The following is a 16292-nucleotide window of genomic DNA, read 5'->3' on the forward strand; positions in this document are numbered from 1 at the left end:
TCAAAGTAAAAACTGAAGCCTTTAAAGATATAAATTTCATCAACTAGAAACATCACTTTCAGCATGTTGAACTAGATACAAATTTTAAAATAGTGAATTTAGGCTGTCAGGTTTCTATGGTTACCTACCTTTCCAGCAGTTTTGTGAGATGTGTAAATAGGCCTGTGAGTCACTTGTAATTATTTGTTTTTTGGTTGTTATAGTTGTAATTCTGTGTTCAGTTTGAATCTCATATAGTTCCCACCGCATGCTTTGGTTTATATATATTTTAATGTGTATGAGTGACAGTGATTGAGCATTTCTTACGGAGTGCTTGTTTTTTTTGTCGTAAGTGATGTATGTTGGTTCTTCTGAAAATGCAAACAGGTTTTTCCTGCGTCCCTGTTTGATAAACAGGGACTTTCATGATAAGAAAGAGATCTTTGTAAAAGTTAAGCAAGAAGATAAGCGAAAGATACTTAAAAAAAAAAAAAAAAAAAAAAAAAAAAAAAAAAAAAGCCTCCCAACTATTATACCATATTCCTCCAAATTAGATCTGTAATCCAGTCATTATAATTCATTCAGTGACCCAAATGTCACACGTTTATAAGTAAGCATCCACGTTTATGCATTAATAACACAGTCTAATGACTGGCAGGTATAAAAATAAAAATAAGTTATCTGCAGCAAGCTCTTGATTGGAACAGCTTCCTCGTGCAGAGCATCTTCTTGAAAAAAGTCAAAGCTTGTTTCCACAACCACCACCAGCACAGTTTAGCAGAAACATCTGTAAACTCTTGCATCTCTCTGCTCGTGTATTTGGAAGTCCAGTTTATAGGTGGAATGGCCCAACCTTCCTCCAGCAAAGGACACTTGCGTGTTTTCTCAGTAAAAAGCTCATCGTCCTAATATGTAACTTGTGTTTTCCTGTGCTTGTAGCCGCTTTTTATAAAACAAGATCTTACGAGTAATTAATACAATTTGGGACAAGGCAAGAAACTTTGCTGCTCGCTGTCATTTTTTTTCCAAATGAGTAGCAATGTGTAAGTATTTCATTAAAATGTTCATTCCAGGATTGCTAACAATATATACTTTTTTCATTTTGAGATAAGCCTGGCTTGTCATTCGGGAATCTTCTTGTATCCTTAAAGTTGTGGCTGCAGGTGTACGGAAAAGAATTATTGCAATGGGTCATATATTTGGGGGGGAAAGGGGGAAAGACTGCTGATATCAATTCCCTTCCTGTATCTCAAGTTACAGAGAAAATACTGATACAATGTTTAAAGCATTCCTAATTTTTCCCTGTAAAGATTACTCTTATTTTAGCAACCTTGCTCATAGCTTTAGCTTCTGAAGGGTTTCTGCGTAAAGCATTTTTGTGGTGATTCAGACATGCTTTTTTCCATTTAAGATGGAAATTTAAGATGTTAAAGTAGGATTTATTTTTAACACACTGCCAGTAACATTTAATACTGTAGCAGGCATGTATGCAGGACATAAACATGCCAGCTGAAAAACAGTTGTTTCATAGGGCACCTGAAAGGATTTTATCCCAGTAGGATTCAATGAATGTTAAAGCTGTGGGTGGGTGCATATTAACAACAAGATTTTGCTGTGTGTGTATGTGTATAAGGACTATTTGAATTGCTTATTATTTTAATCTGAAACAACTGGATTTTTTTTTAAGTGAGTAACTTGTTCCAACAATAGTTACTTCCCCACAACATCAAAATAATGAATATAATGACTGATCTTTCAAGCTAAAGTAATCACTCTGATGTTTTTAAAAACCTTAAGATAGGTGCAACGTGTTTGAAAGGTGTATTTAAACGTGCAAACCTGAACAAATATGTGTTTCTCCTAATTTATTCTACCTAAGATGAATTAACCTACTCAATATATGAATGTAGTAACATAAGAAGAGTGGGGGTTTTGCCAGTCATAGCAGTTGAAATTTGCCAGATGCTGTGATTTGGAGCCTAAATTCCCCTGATAGTAACGGTGTGTGAAACTCTTAGTATTGCTTTGTCCAGGTTTTGTATCTGACTCGTTTCATTTTGCTGCGATACTGCTTTAGGCAGCACTTTACTTACGTTTTGTGTTTGTATTACTTTATTGAAGAGAGGAAATTTAGTAGAAATAACGCTAGGGTTGACTACATTATTTTCTTGGAGCATAATCAGAATGCATAACCTTAAATCTTCCAGTCATCTCAAAAAGCAAAGAGCAAGTATTTTGCAAAGAGCCTTATGAGTATGTTGCAGGAAGGGTAAATGCCCTGTTTTCAAAGTTAAGTATGTATAGCCTAGTCACATTTTATGCAATAGAAAATTAATTTCCTTTGGTATGTACATTAATGTAATTTAGATAGAGTTAGATTGTATTCAGTATTGTTTAAATTCTGAAATATAATGGCAAAGTGCTGCTTAATGATACTCAGTCTATGCATTTGTTTTTTATACTGGCTTGGTGGGATTTTCTGTACATATATATGTATATGCACATATATATTTTCTGTACATATGTATATGCACACAGCTGCTGAGGGAATCAGATGAAGGATTTTTTTTAAGGATATGAAATTAAATTTTCCTTTTCTCTTTGTTTGTTAAAGTTGCACTGTCAAATGCTGCTGATAAAAGGTGGCACCAAGCCAACTTCCTGCAGGAGCTATGGGGAGGGTCACGGCTTGTCGTGACCTGGGCACTATTACTTGAATGTTGTTATTATTGGGATGAAGTACCCTTAGGCTGTCATCCTTCCTGTACATAGGAGAGCTGCTGATTCTCTGTGGTTCCCCAGTTTACCAACTTGCAGAACAGCTATTTTGTTGGCCCTAAGTTTGATTGAATAATGTATTAGAAGACCTGCATTATTGCAGAAAACAGTGATTCATCGTTTGAGTGTGCAGGTCTGCAGTAAGTAATAATAAGCACAGCCAGGCACAAATGTACTTCTAAATAGTTTACAAATTTGCACCCTATTAAAATATTTGCTTACATTAGCATACAGCAAGCAAATTGCTTGCTTTTGTTCTCCATGAAGAAAGTGCAAAATTTTAATTAGCAGGGAGCATAACTGGTCCTGAGGGCCAAATTCAGCTTTCTTCGTGTTGCTGAAGAATCCCAGTGGTGTCAGCAGAGGGGCTGGTTCGGCTCTGCTAGAGCTGGTGACGTTTGGCCGTTGACTTTCGTGGTTATTGGACTTAGCTTTGTTGGCCCTCTTCATGAGGGTAATGAGAACAGGAATTCCTATTAATACTTTTTTAAGTAAATAGATGACTTTTGTCATTATTTTCAATTTCAATGATTAAATAAAATAATGCCAATTTGAATATAATGTTTGTAATATCCTGGTCTTTATTAGGGTTTATCAGGGTACAATCATAAGCACGTTGTTGCAGAGATTTTCACCAATGTGCTGCTGTTGTAACTGAAGTCACATCTATACCAATGAATATTTCATTTCCCCAATCATGAGGTTAAGACCAGAGTGTTTTTACCCTTTCATTTCTGTTTTCTCCTTCCCAGTACCATCGTGACAGCTGTGGCTGTGTCCTGTTTACAAATTGCTTCTAGTCACATTTTCAGTAGTCCTTGTGGGTCTTGCTTTTCCCTAATATGGGCAATTAGGAGGAAATATTTCTCACGAGCATGGGTTTACTCTTCTCTCTGTAATGACATAGTCCTGTAATGCAGGAAACAGGGCTGCGTGGTGTCCGTGTCCCCAGTTTCCTGATGTGGGAAAGAAGTGTGGAAAGCATCTGGAGAGGAGGAGAGCCCCTTTACCAGCTTGTTTCCTGTAAGCGAAATTGGAAGACCTTGTCTGTGCAAATAGATTTCAAAATAGAGTCTGCCCTTTGACTGTCTCCATAATTACACAGCGCTCTCTGTATTTTATTTGGCTGCCAGAGCAGTTAACCCCTGGAAGTAAGGGGCTGGTGATGGCGTGACCAGCACGGGTACGCAGACATGACCATGTGAATACACTCTTGTTTAGAGAAGCCTGTCGTTAAGGCCTCGTTACAATATACTTTTACCAAATTTAGAAATTATTACATGTTGGGTTATGTTGATTAAGATATGTTATATCCTTAATGTACAGAAAATGCAGAGGTGATAGTTGCTAAAAAAAAAAAAAAAAGGGGGGGGAATAAAAGAAAAAGAAAAAAGTTTTTGGGGGCTTTGATGTAACCAACATCTGTCAATAGAATGAATTTGCTTTTGTTTAATTGCAAGGGCTCTTGTCCTGCTACTTTGCCCAATCAGTTTCAACTTCTGCCCCAGGCATTTCCCTATGTTGTTCTTTTTTTTTTTTAGCAAATGCACAGGTTATTGCTTGTGAAATGTGAGCTGCTCCACCATTACACAGCTTACCCAGAGTTGGAAAGAAGCTTTAATATTTCCCATTCTATTTTTAAAGTTTACATGTACCTTTGCAACACGGGCATTACAAAGTCAGTGTTTTGTTAAACAGTTACAATTACAACTAAAGCTCTATCAAACCACAACCATTATTTCAGATTGACAAATGGGAACATTTGGTAATTAACAGTAACAAGCTGTATGTTTTTACTTAGTTGAGCTAGTTGGATTGCATATATTATTACCGGTGGCGATTTTTGATACCTCACTTTAAACCGTATTGCTCTGAAGTTTCAAAAAATGAAAGTTTGCACAAGCAGCAAAATTATTTAATAACTTTAAACGACCTGACAAGCCAAATTAAAGATCTTGAGTATTTTACTCAAATGTGTGTATACTAAAAAAAAAAACACTGTCAGTTTTTTGTTCAGTTAAGAAGCCATTTAAATCACATATTTAGAAGTGGGCTATTTGAACACTGCTTTTGAGGTTGCTAATTGTTCATATATGAATATGAATGAATATCGAGAACAAGTTGATTTTACCTCTAAATCAGTTGAATGTTACTTCTGGCAATCCTAAATAATTTCATTGTTACGCTTCTGTAGATACTATGAGTGACTAAATTATTTTAAAATATGATGACTTTATTTCTTGACTCTTTTAACCTGTAGCCTTGTATTTATTGTAAGTTAGAACGATAATGAAGTTTATCCTTTGGTAATACTTTGCTAATTGATTGGTAATTTGAAGCCTTTCATAAATAAATACCAAAAGTTGAATTGCTAACAATCACAGTTGATGAATCATGTGCATGAACAGTTTTTTTGCATTGCTACTCCATACCTCATTGGAAAAGTAGCTGATAGATTTCTGTAACTGTTAAAGTAGGAAGCGTTAGGGAAGCGCTTGTGTGAGAGTTCATTTCCAGCATCTCCCTTTAAAAATACTTCTTGACCAGGGGAAAATCACATTTAAATTACTAAAATCAATTTAATTAAGGGTCATTAATAGAGATACACATAAAAAAATTCCCGACTCAGTAAGTGAAATGGGAGCTTTTCATTATATAGTGTAGCATGCATGAACAGATAACAATTAAAATAGACCTAGAGTAAAAGGCTAATAAATATAGGGCACATTGTGCTGCAAAATCAGTCACTTAAAATGCTCCCACCCATCATCATACTTGAATTCTGTGTTCAGCCCCTTTGGCTGATTCGATTAAAGAAAAGAAAATGTAATTTCCATAAAAGATAAATTAATCTGGTAATTCACAAAAGCTCGTAGTGCATATTTATATTATTAATACAAATTAAGTATAGAAGCTATGCTGAGGAATCCAGCAGCTCCAGCAACACATGCGCACGCACACATTGCGCAGTGTGGAGTCAGGGCAGCAGTTGTCTGCAGTTTTTTGTGCTCAGGACATAGTAGGTGCTGATGTGACTTCTGAAACACTGATAATAATTCTCAATATTGCAGCTGATAATAAATATTCTGGTATTGATGGCAAATGACAGCTTTATTGCTGGGGGAGAAAAGAAACCTGTAAATGGTCAACTTTGCGTCCTCCCTGTGATGCTCTGGGCATTACAGCGCTGCCGGTTTCAGCCTCGGAGCTCTCCCTGACGGATGTCGTATCCACTGGAAGAGACATAAACCCTGCATTTATGAAATATTTTACAGCAGTTAATAAACACATTTAGGGGCCAGGAAGCTTCATATAAAAGATGTGCCTGAGGTCCAGCATTGCAGAAATAGATAGGACTCTGACAAAAGCGTGGGGAGGTGTAAGGGATGGGGAGGAGGGAGGATCTGGCCAAGACTTGCAGCATACAGCCAGTTGTTCCTGTCTCTGGTGATTGATGATGTTGCTATATCAAATTAGCTGTGAATATGAGAGCTTAAAAATAAAAGAAGATATGGAGACATTAAGAAGGCTTTCTTAAGGAAGGAAGTGTGTGCATGGAGCCCAGATTTCCATTATAAAACAATAACTTCATTATATTTTAATGCTATTTTATTTTTGCTTTGAAGGAGGATGTTTTCTCTTGCAATTTTTTATATCCCAAATGAAGGGTTAGTTATCCTATGTTTATAATTCTCACGAATTATTTTAGGAGTCATACTATACTATGGTGATGTTTGTTTGGTTGTCGCGTTTCACCTGTTCAAGTAGTAGATCCTTTTTGTGTGTGTCGGGTTTATAATGAGTAGTTAGCAGGATAACAACAGACTACAGTACCTCATTATCACATTATCTTGTGACAACACTTGCGCTGTATCTTTTGGGGGAATAGAGGTAAAAAAAATGTTTCAAATAACCCAGTATCCCTTCTGAGCAGGAGAGGGTTGACAGACATGCACCCAGGAGTGTGAACTGATTTACCGCGGGCAGGAGCGCTCGGAGCTCTGTGGTCGGAGCGTTGACTTGTGCACTTGCTAGATTTTTTGTTCCAATTTGGACGAGAAGTTTTCCTTGCATAGGAGACCCAAGGAAAATAATTGATGATTAAATGATAATTAACACAGGAGCGCACGGGCCAGCGGCTCGGAGCCGGGCAGCTCCCCCACCACGGAGATTCCTGCTTCCCGCTCCGAGGGTGGCCGCTGCCGTTCCCGTGCCCACCTCATCCCGAGAGCCGGGCCTCCCTCTCCAGCTCTTCGCTTGTAAACGGTTTGAACCGGCAGTAGAAACCTGCCTGCGGTAAGCAAAGCTCTGTGCGACCTTTCAGGTGCCACCCAAGTTCAGGTACGGCTATTAACTTCGGCGCCGCTCAGCCAGCGGAGAGATGAGCACGAAGGCTTCGGAGGCAAACCTCATTCTACAGCTTCGTTCCTCCTGCATTTCAGTGCTCCGAAAAAAGATGCAGAGCTCAAATCTCCTGCGTATCCTGGAGAGCTGTAAGAGGGCTGCCTCTGAAGCCAGGCGCACACACGCAAGGATATTTTCTGCATCTGGACGCAATGAATACATCCAAAAGAACGGAAGGGCCAATAAAATAAAAGCCTACGAGATATGGAAGAAAGAATTTTCCTAAAATAAAATAATTTGTATAGAGATTTTTATTTGTGTCAGTGAAAAGCATGCAGTAGGCAAATTTCTTATTTTCTATGATTTAAAAACGTTTACTTAGCTCTACTTAAATCAAAACAGTTTCTTTTAACTAAAGAATAATTATTTATATTGGTTATTTGCCACGAAAGATTGCTCTTGTATTTGAATACCTATGATATTTTTCAAAAGCAGCATAACTGTTACATGAAATTTGTTCCATTGTATTTCAAAACAAACCTCTATTTAGATTATAGAATTTTTAAGTAATGAAAGTGTTCACTATCTTTAATTATTGTTTAATTGAGCAGCATAAATAATCCTTATGAACATGGTATATCTCTCTGTTTTGGTGGTGATGTTGTTTCGTGTGATGCATTATTTTGTTTCTATTGCTTTTTTGACATACATACCTGAATGCCCTTTTTTCCTACAAAAGGTACCATTGCACAGCAGCTACGTTTTGGTAGTAAATAATCCAATAAACTATGTTATTCCAAGTTTCCGTGGGAATTAAATGGAAATATAATTTAAATATTCCACATCTATTACAAATATGAATCCTTTCACTTGCCTTTGGGCAAGATTAAAAATGTTTCTTGAAATTTGTTATGTTCCCTGATAGGCGGGAGGTTATAATGAATTGAACCCCATTCTTTGTGTCCTACTGCAGGAGACCAGAGCTGAATTAACTTGACTCTGCTCAAATGTGTGACCAATTCTGCAGATACGTAGAAGAAAATGTTATCCAAAATATCAATGCCAAATCATTTTTTCTCTCATAGTATCTGGCGATTTTCCCTTATTTACTGTTTCTTCCGCCCTTGAACCATACGACTTATAGCCAGATTGCTACAAATGGGGCCCGGGTAGAGCATCAACTCTTGTTGTGAGATTTGGGGAATTTACCCACAAAACTTTTAATGTATTGAACAGAAATAGGTCGAAATAGGTCTATAAAGTTTATCAAGCTTTGTAATAGGTCTATAAAGCTTTGGGAGTTTTTTATTCTCGTTGCTTCTCAGTGTTAATATTCGCTTTAGTGGTGAGATTTATATAACTTCTTGAGCTTCCCTGGGCATTCTATGGCTTGTTTTACACGATGCCTTTCTTTCTGTGTATTTCCCAGTTTGTAATGTGCTAGTAAAAGTCTTTTAACCATTTTTAACCTATCTATTAACAGGTTCTGCAAGTGGCTGCCACAGGATTTTTCCTTCACCATGCAGACTTACCTACTTGCACAGAGAGGCAAGCAACCAGCAGAGAAGACGCTTCTTTTCTCAGGGACAAAGAAACGCTGCTTACAGTATAGTTTGGCCAGCTACAGTTTCTCCAGCTCACCCAGTTCCTAAGGTACTGCCATTTCTATTACCTGATCCGTTTTCCAGTCAATAGGGAGGTTGCCTGCCCGAGTGGTGCCATATGCTCCTTGTCCAGCGGCTGGGAGCCTGGCTCGCTGTCCTGAGATGGGGTTGGTATTTGGACGTTGCTTGGTTTGGTGTTTGAAATAGGAGCGCTGGCGAGAGAGGTGTTTAGCTCCTACCACGTTTAAACAGAGTGATGTTTCTAGCCATTGGGGCATTGAAAACTGGGGCTTGTTAAGTTGCAGTACTATAAATACAGAATATTATAATCCTCTGTCAGCACTTCACACTTTGTGTCCAGGTTCTCCTTTTGGACAAGTATAGACAGCTCTAGCAAAAGTTATCAGGAGTCATTCATGATCATCTGAGTCCTTTTCTGCATAAATCTTTAGCAAGTTAATTCTGAAATGTTTATAGCTTGCCAAAGGTTTTGTTGATTGGTTACGTCTGATTCAGGTTGAGAATCTATAATACCCGCTGGCAGCTCCCCTGAACCCCCAGCACACGTTCTAAACCAACCTTTACTGGCCCTAAGTTACAGCTTTCCTCTGGCAATGTATATTTTTATTTATATTTACTTTTGAGCCAAATAAGTCCTTTTCTGGATGATTTTATCAGGTGTTCTGTTTTCCATTTTTTGCTTTAATTACAGGTTAACTGTTTAGTGTCTCTCCTTTAGCTAGAAAATCCCCTAAATATCTTTTTTAAATAGGGCTTTTCAGGATGTATATTAGTACTTATTTTTTATTTTACTTTTCATGGTATTATAGATTTCTTATGCAAAATATAGAGTATCTTCATGGACCAGAAATACTAAGAAGTTGTTAAGTAGGAGAGCAGAGAAGGATGTTGGATGTAAGACTCTTTCACCTAAGGAACCGGAAGCATGAAGTGCAAGGCAATCATAGGATTAAGTCCGTTACCCGTTTTTAAAGGTTTTAAAATTTTAAAACTTACAAACTTATCTTTCTATATTTAGATGCTTCTTTGGGGATAAAGATGAAGAAATAAATTGTCATACTGAAAAGTAATCTTCACAGATTACAATCCTCAGACTGTCTGAAATCAGTCATATTTTCAGCTCTGAAACCTTGAGGACCAGGATATTATTTTATACAGAGTATGGCAGAAATAGTATTAAAATTAAATGACTTTTTTCAAGATTTTGGTGTGAAACTGTGCACATAGACATTTGTATGTCTACTGCTTTGCACTTCTGCTTCAGCAGCTCTTACAAGTCAGCAGGGTCAGATCTCAGCAGTTGCTAGATAAGTACCCTCCAAGGAAGAATGAGGATGCTGCAGTTTATGGAGTTGGCAACCCAGTAAATATGTGTTTTGTTTTATTTTATTTTATTTTTGCAGCGGGATCCTGTTTGGGTTGCTGTGCCATTATTCTGAATGAAATTAAATTCTGGTGATGTGAGTTCACCAAAAATACGATTACACTTTTTTATGTTAGTAGAAGTGATGAAATACCAGCAGGAGTAACAATAGTCTTCCTATCTAATGACCCTCCGGAGTTAATTGGTTACACCACTGCTCGTCGTCACTCCTACAGTGCGCCGTTGTATGGGCTTGTTGTGTCCAGCCTAAGTGGCCACTTTGTTCTGCCCAGCCAACTCGCTCCTGTCGCCTGTGAAGTTGGTGGCAAAAGTCTCCCAGTGGTCAATGGAGCCACGAGGATGGCTGCAGTGACTCTTCCCTGTGGCTAGCGAAAGAGCCCAGAATCCTTGCAAAGAACCTTTCTGTTGGACACTTAGCATTCAGTTATTGCAGATTAATAAATAAATAAATAAATAAATAAAACAGGAATGGAATTTTACCTATTTTTGAAGACTGAGAACTTTTTATAGGGGAAAAAAAAGTTTATCACACTTCCCTTGGCACAGTAAATTGGGAAACTCTTGCGTGGTATTGCAAGTGGGCAAATATAGTTGCAGCATGTGAACTAGGTTAGTAAGTAAACATTCTGAGTTAAAGTAAGTTAAATCCTGAGATTCGTAATCAAAAAACAATTGCATGGAAACTAATAGGAGTTTTGTCTGATCAAAAAACTGTTTCATCAGTTTTAATTCTGAGCCTAATTCTATATGTTTGTTCTTCCAGCTAAAGTGTTCAGATAACTTTTGTACAAAATTTGCCAATCTTTGCAGAAGAAAATGAGGAGTTGTTAAGTCTTGCTCTCAGAGTTTTAAAGCTTAAAACTATTTGTGCTGAAAGTCTGCCGCAGTATCTGGGATTTCAGTCCTGGAAGGTTAACAGACTCTGTAAGTCAGTAGTAACAGGCAATGTTAAGTTCAAAAGGGCAGTGGAAGAAATACTGAGGCAGCCTTGAGGGTTTGCCCTGATGGCTTAGGAAGGTCGACAGCAGGACAGAAAGGGCAAGCTGCCATGAAGCAGGAGGCAGTATCTGAGAAAATGATCCCATTGTCATGCTCCGTTTTCTGATCTTCATTTTCAATCCTTTTTCTCCAAGCACATAAAGAAGCCAGACTATGTGACGACAGGCATTGTACCAGACTGGGGAGACGACATAGAAATTAAGAATGAAGATCAGATTCAAGGGCTTCGTCAAGCTTGTCAGTTGGCCCGTCGTATCCTGCTTCTGGCTGGAAAGGGCTTGAAGGTAACAATTACATAAGTCCCAAACGCAGCTTGGATGTCTCTTATGCTTTCAGTAGTTTGTGGGGGGGAGGTCCTGTTTTTTGGGGGTTTTTTGTTTGTTTGGTTTTTTTAACTTTCCTTTAATGTGCACCCAACTTTCTTTTAAGTTAGATATGAAAACAGAGGTATTTAATGACTTTTGTTTCGGTCCATAAGAAGCTTGTTTAATCATGTCTGTATTTTAGACCCATGAAATACTTAATTCCAGTTGGTTGCTGGTTCAGGTGCAATCTCTCTCCATCTATAGTCTCTCTCTCTGTTTGAATTGTGCCAAATCCCATGAGTTTCTTTTAAGGCCCATGACACATGTTTTCATGGTAGATCTTCCTCAAGCTTTCTGCTTTTCAGTTCTGTGTGTCTGTAAATCCAAAGGGCTGAGCTGCTTCTTCCCTTGCCGTCCATCCTGCTGCTCCTGCCGGTGTCTCACGTGGTCTGGCACACAGCAAGGTTGAGAATCGCTGTTGAAAAAAACAGCTGCCAAATTCCGTACAATTTTTCAGAGTGCACTGACAAGAAAGCCTCATGGTTTCCAATAACTCCTCTGCAGTATGCTTTTAGGGGTGCCTCCCAAGTAAAAAGGTACTGGGAGGAGCCTGCTATGTGTTTTTGCGGATGAGGGAATGCTTTTTTTTTAGCCTTGCCCTGATATTTTGTGTAATAGCATACTGAATAGGGTAAAATGGGTTGAATAGCTATGAGATGCAGAGATAGATGGGAACTGTGGGTCGACGCCATTGCCTTAAAAGGGGAAAAATTATTGGTTTGCTCTGCTTTTTTCCTTCAGTTATCATCTCCCAGAGGTTTAAATCTGGAATTGGGGTGGCCAGTGGCAAAACTGCCTGAGGCTTTAATCTTACAAATGTTCATGAATGTGTGACTTTTTCACATGTAATTAATTCCCAGTGCACTAAAACCTACTTACTCATGTAAAGCTAAGGACGCATACTTGTAGGATCAGGGACGTTGAAGGAGCAGGGCCTGGACCCAGAGCACGTGTGGATGTTGCACGAGAGCAGTTTTCCCTATCACTCTTTGTTGTTATCATGCATATGTATGCAGCAGAGGATAGACTATGGTGTTCGTAGCATGGGCCAAATGAAACATCAGAGCTGCTACGTGCACATAGCTAAAGCTTTAGAGAAGGAGCTAGTCTTAGGTAAGAAGTACACGAGCAGAAACATGAGCCTGCAGGCAGGAGAGGCAGCAGGCGCTTGCGCTTGCCTCGCTGAGTCCACTGCCCAGAGCTCGTTTTCAGAAACGTGGTGAGCTGCCTTGTACGCTCATGAATATTTGGCCAGCGCAGCTCTGGCAGGCTCTCCCAAAGCCTTCTCTCGTCAACAGGGAGCATCTTCTAATTTCCAACCTAAACCTGCGTCTGTTCAGTTTATACCCGTTTGTTCTTGTGCCAACACTGCTCTTCAATTTGAACAGCTTCCTGCCTTTCCTTGAGGCTGTCCACTCCTCGCACCCTAAACGGTGTCAGCCTAAACGGTCCAAGCCCTTCCAGCCTGTTCCCCTAGGGCGAGCTCGGCGTTCTTGTTTCAGCCCAGGAGCCCCGTGCCGGCACCGGTCCCCGTTGCCGCCTGAACGGGGCTTGCCCGCAGCGCTCCAAAGGGCGCTCGCCTGTGCCGTGCGCGGCGGCAGTAATGACCGCCGGCGCAGCAGCGGTGGTGTTTTAATGCGCGGAAGCAGAGGCACTATGCTTGGGGAGCGTGTTTCTAATGTCACCGTTTGCTACTGACTGGACAAAAATACAGTACAGTATGTGATCGCATTTGCTAAGCTTGGGGAAGAGAAGGGTGGGGAGTAAAACAGCACGTTTCGCAACATGGGAATATTTAGTTAGATACCAGCAGACTGCCCTGTCCCAGGTGAGGGGTGAGGTGCGCAGGCGGTGCCTCCCCAGCAGTGCCCGGCTGGCGAAAGCTCCATTAGAAGTGAAGCAGGTGCCACTAAAAGCAGAACTTTTCAGGGAATGCCGGACTCCCCTGGAGACTCCCCTGGAGCTGTGATTCCCCGGGCTCGACGGCTGCTGCTGGTGGCCGGTGTCCGGCCGGCCGAACAAGGTGCTGACGGAGCAGGCAGGCCTGGGTTTATCCTCAGCGCGGGAGACAAACGCACTCGGTTTTGCACCCTGTGCATGACCACTGAACGTTTCAGTGTGTGGTTAAGCATGCCTTCTGCACCACAGCCTGCCCGTATTCCGGGTGTGACTAAAATGTCCTCAAAAATCATGGCCACTGTAGTGTGTGTGTGTATGAAGTTATGATTTTCAAAGGTTCAGAACTCATTCAGATCAAAACCAATTTGCACAGGAACCCTCAAAGGCACTTCTCCTCAATGAGGGAGGTTTCTCTACCAAATTTCAAATGTCAGCTCTAACCGTATCAGAGAGGGAGCTGATCCAAAAGAAAAGCTAGCAGAATGTTATTTTAGCATGTGCATTTTCCACTCCACTGATGATCAAAAAATAGTTGAATGATTTATATGATTTCTTTGTATAAAATCAAGAGAAAAAGACAAATCTAGCAAATGTCAGGCATAAAAATTAACATTTCTAAAAATTAGAGATAAGAGTGTATAAATACACTGTGGTAGTCCAGGCTATGACAACTTTAAGTAAAATACCTTCAAGATATGAACCCAAATATTTAAACCTGTTATAAAATACTTTTAAAAATACTTAAGAGAGCAATTTCATGAACTGCACGAATGCATAATGATATGTGTACTGGGCAGTTATAAAAATTAAGATCCTTTCTTTTACAAATAAAAAGGAAAAGTAATGCTGTGTTTTTAAAGACTGGAAGCATTAAAACCAGGCATTTTGATAGCAGCTAGTGAAACCAGATGCCATAGAAAATTGGTATCTTTGAGAAAGCAAACGTGGAAAAAAGAACGGGAACTAAGTAGATAGTATTTTAGGTTTTCTAGAAATCTTTGAGTGCTCTTTTTTTTTTTTTTTTTACTGCATACTTGATTTAAAACCTTTTTCTCTTTAAAAAATAGTCCAGTATATCAATAAAGTATATTAGGCAGTTTAGTGTTTTGTATCAAAGCAGTATATTTGAAATATGCAAGATTTCATTGAAACGCGTGGCCATAATAACATTTGGTAATAGGAGAAACTGTTGTGGCTTTTCTAACAGAATTTTATATTTGATATTTCAGGTTGGCATGACAACTGAAGAAATAGATTCCATTGTTCATCATGAAATAATCAGACAGAATGCCTATCCTTCCCCTTTGGGCTATGGAGGTTTCCCAAAATCTGTCTGTACTTCTGTAAACAACGTGGTATGTCATGGTATTCCTGACAGGTATTTCCCTAATAATACACATTTTACTGCCAGAAACTAAAATATTAAGCTGAAATTAATAAATTACTGATTAATATTGAACATATTTCAGCTTACCTAAATGCAATAGGTAAACCTATATTGTAGACGGATGTCATCTTACAATATAGTGCTAATAGATGTTATAGGAATGTATATAAATTAGAAGGATAAAAATATTATCCTGTTTGTCCGGATACTTAAAAAAAAAAAAAAAACATAGCATAATGCCTTTGGAGTTTAGTGTCTGAAAAAAACAACAGTACAGTGAAGGCTTCTGATTTTTTTTTTTTTTCCTCCAGCACAACAAATACAGGCTAAGGAATAAATATATTAGAATTTATGTGTCTTTTTATTATTTGAATACATTCAGCTATTCACAAAGTAAAATATGAACCCTACTGAGAGAAAAAGAATAAATATATTATTAGATTTTCAGGTGTTGATATGTTTTTCTGCTAGTTGTTTCTCATTATTTTATATTCAGCTACACTTGTTCTCTAAGTATTGAGAGCTGAACATTAAAAATGGTTATTCTGTTTGCCTCTGCCTTCTTCCGTCACAAAACATCTACCCCCTGATTTTTCACGTATGTGTCATTAGGTGTTTATTCTTACATTCCCTTTGTTGGGAACTGTCTGTCACCATTATTTTTTTTTCTGTTTATGTTTCAGTCGACCTCTTCAGGATGGAGATATTATCAACATTGATGTCACGGTGAGTAATTCATATAAAAAATAGTCTTTGATCAACTTTAGAATCACTAGTAGCAACAGGAAGAACAGTAGATTGAAAATGTGGAGCGTGCAGATGGATGTGCTGTTTACTTCTAAGCCAAGGCACAAGCAGCTGGTTTCCTTTTTTGTTTTTAAGTATGTGTTTATTCCAGCTAGACCCAGGCCTGACTTGAATTTAGGACTGGAATCAGATGCACTGAGATCAATGTTGGCCTAAGTGAAATGTCAACCCAATCCTGCTATGTGTCATGTTTCTGAGAAGGTGTAATTGTTATTGATCCACTGTGTAGTTAATGCAGAGCACCACAGTACTGGGCAGCAGCTGAAGATAGATATGTATGAGATGAGCTAACATGAAGAAAGCCAGCATTTTTCCTTCACTCTGCCAAGATTGATCTTCCTCTTCCTGCTGATTTTGAGTGGGGCCTGTCATTATCTTACTCTGTCATTAGAGGCTACATTGGCCTGTGTATGTCAGTCTATTTGGACAGCAACTCTTTTGCGAGCAGTGTTCCCTACATTTATTAAAATCCCTGAAGGTAGTGTTGTGTTCCATTTCTGGTGTAAAAACCCTGAACCCTTTACACAGAAGCAGAAATAGTGTGATATAACAGGCGCTTAATATTTCCACGGAGGGGTCAGTTACAGTCATTTAAGCAAAGACTGGCTGAATTTTCTTAAGAAAATCTGGAAGCTGGAAGACTAATTCTGATTTCATTTGGAAAACAAAAATTAATCGTGCCTTGCAGAAGCTTTTTTCTTTGTACAGCGAATGTGTTTGTTTTC

At 38.9% G+C, this 16292-nt stretch overlaps 1 protein-coding gene across 1 annotated transcript in view; it reads left to right on the forward strand.

The window, feature by feature from the left end:
* The window catches only part of METAP1D (methionyl aminopeptidase type 1D, mitochondrial), a 45409-nt gene that overhangs the window by 17081 nt on the left and 12036 nt on the right, over positions 1–16292 (forward strand). Inside the window, exons 2-5 of the mRNA XM_062578793.1 lie at positions 8585–8754; positions 11244–11393; positions 14603–14751; positions 15444–15486. Of these exons, the coding sequence (XP_062434777.1) occupies positions 8585–8754; positions 11244–11393; positions 14603–14751; positions 15444–15486 (512 nt within the window). The remainder of the gene's footprint in view (positions 1–8584; positions 8755–11243; positions 11394–14602; positions 14752–15443; positions 15487–16292) is intronic.

The sequence above is a fragment of the Rhea pennata genome, chromosome 6, assembly GCF_028389875.1.
Source record: "Rhea pennata isolate bPtePen1 chromosome 6, bPtePen1.pri, whole genome shotgun sequence".
NCBI lineage: Eukaryota > Metazoa > Chordata > Aves > Rheiformes > Rheidae > Rhea > Rhea pennata.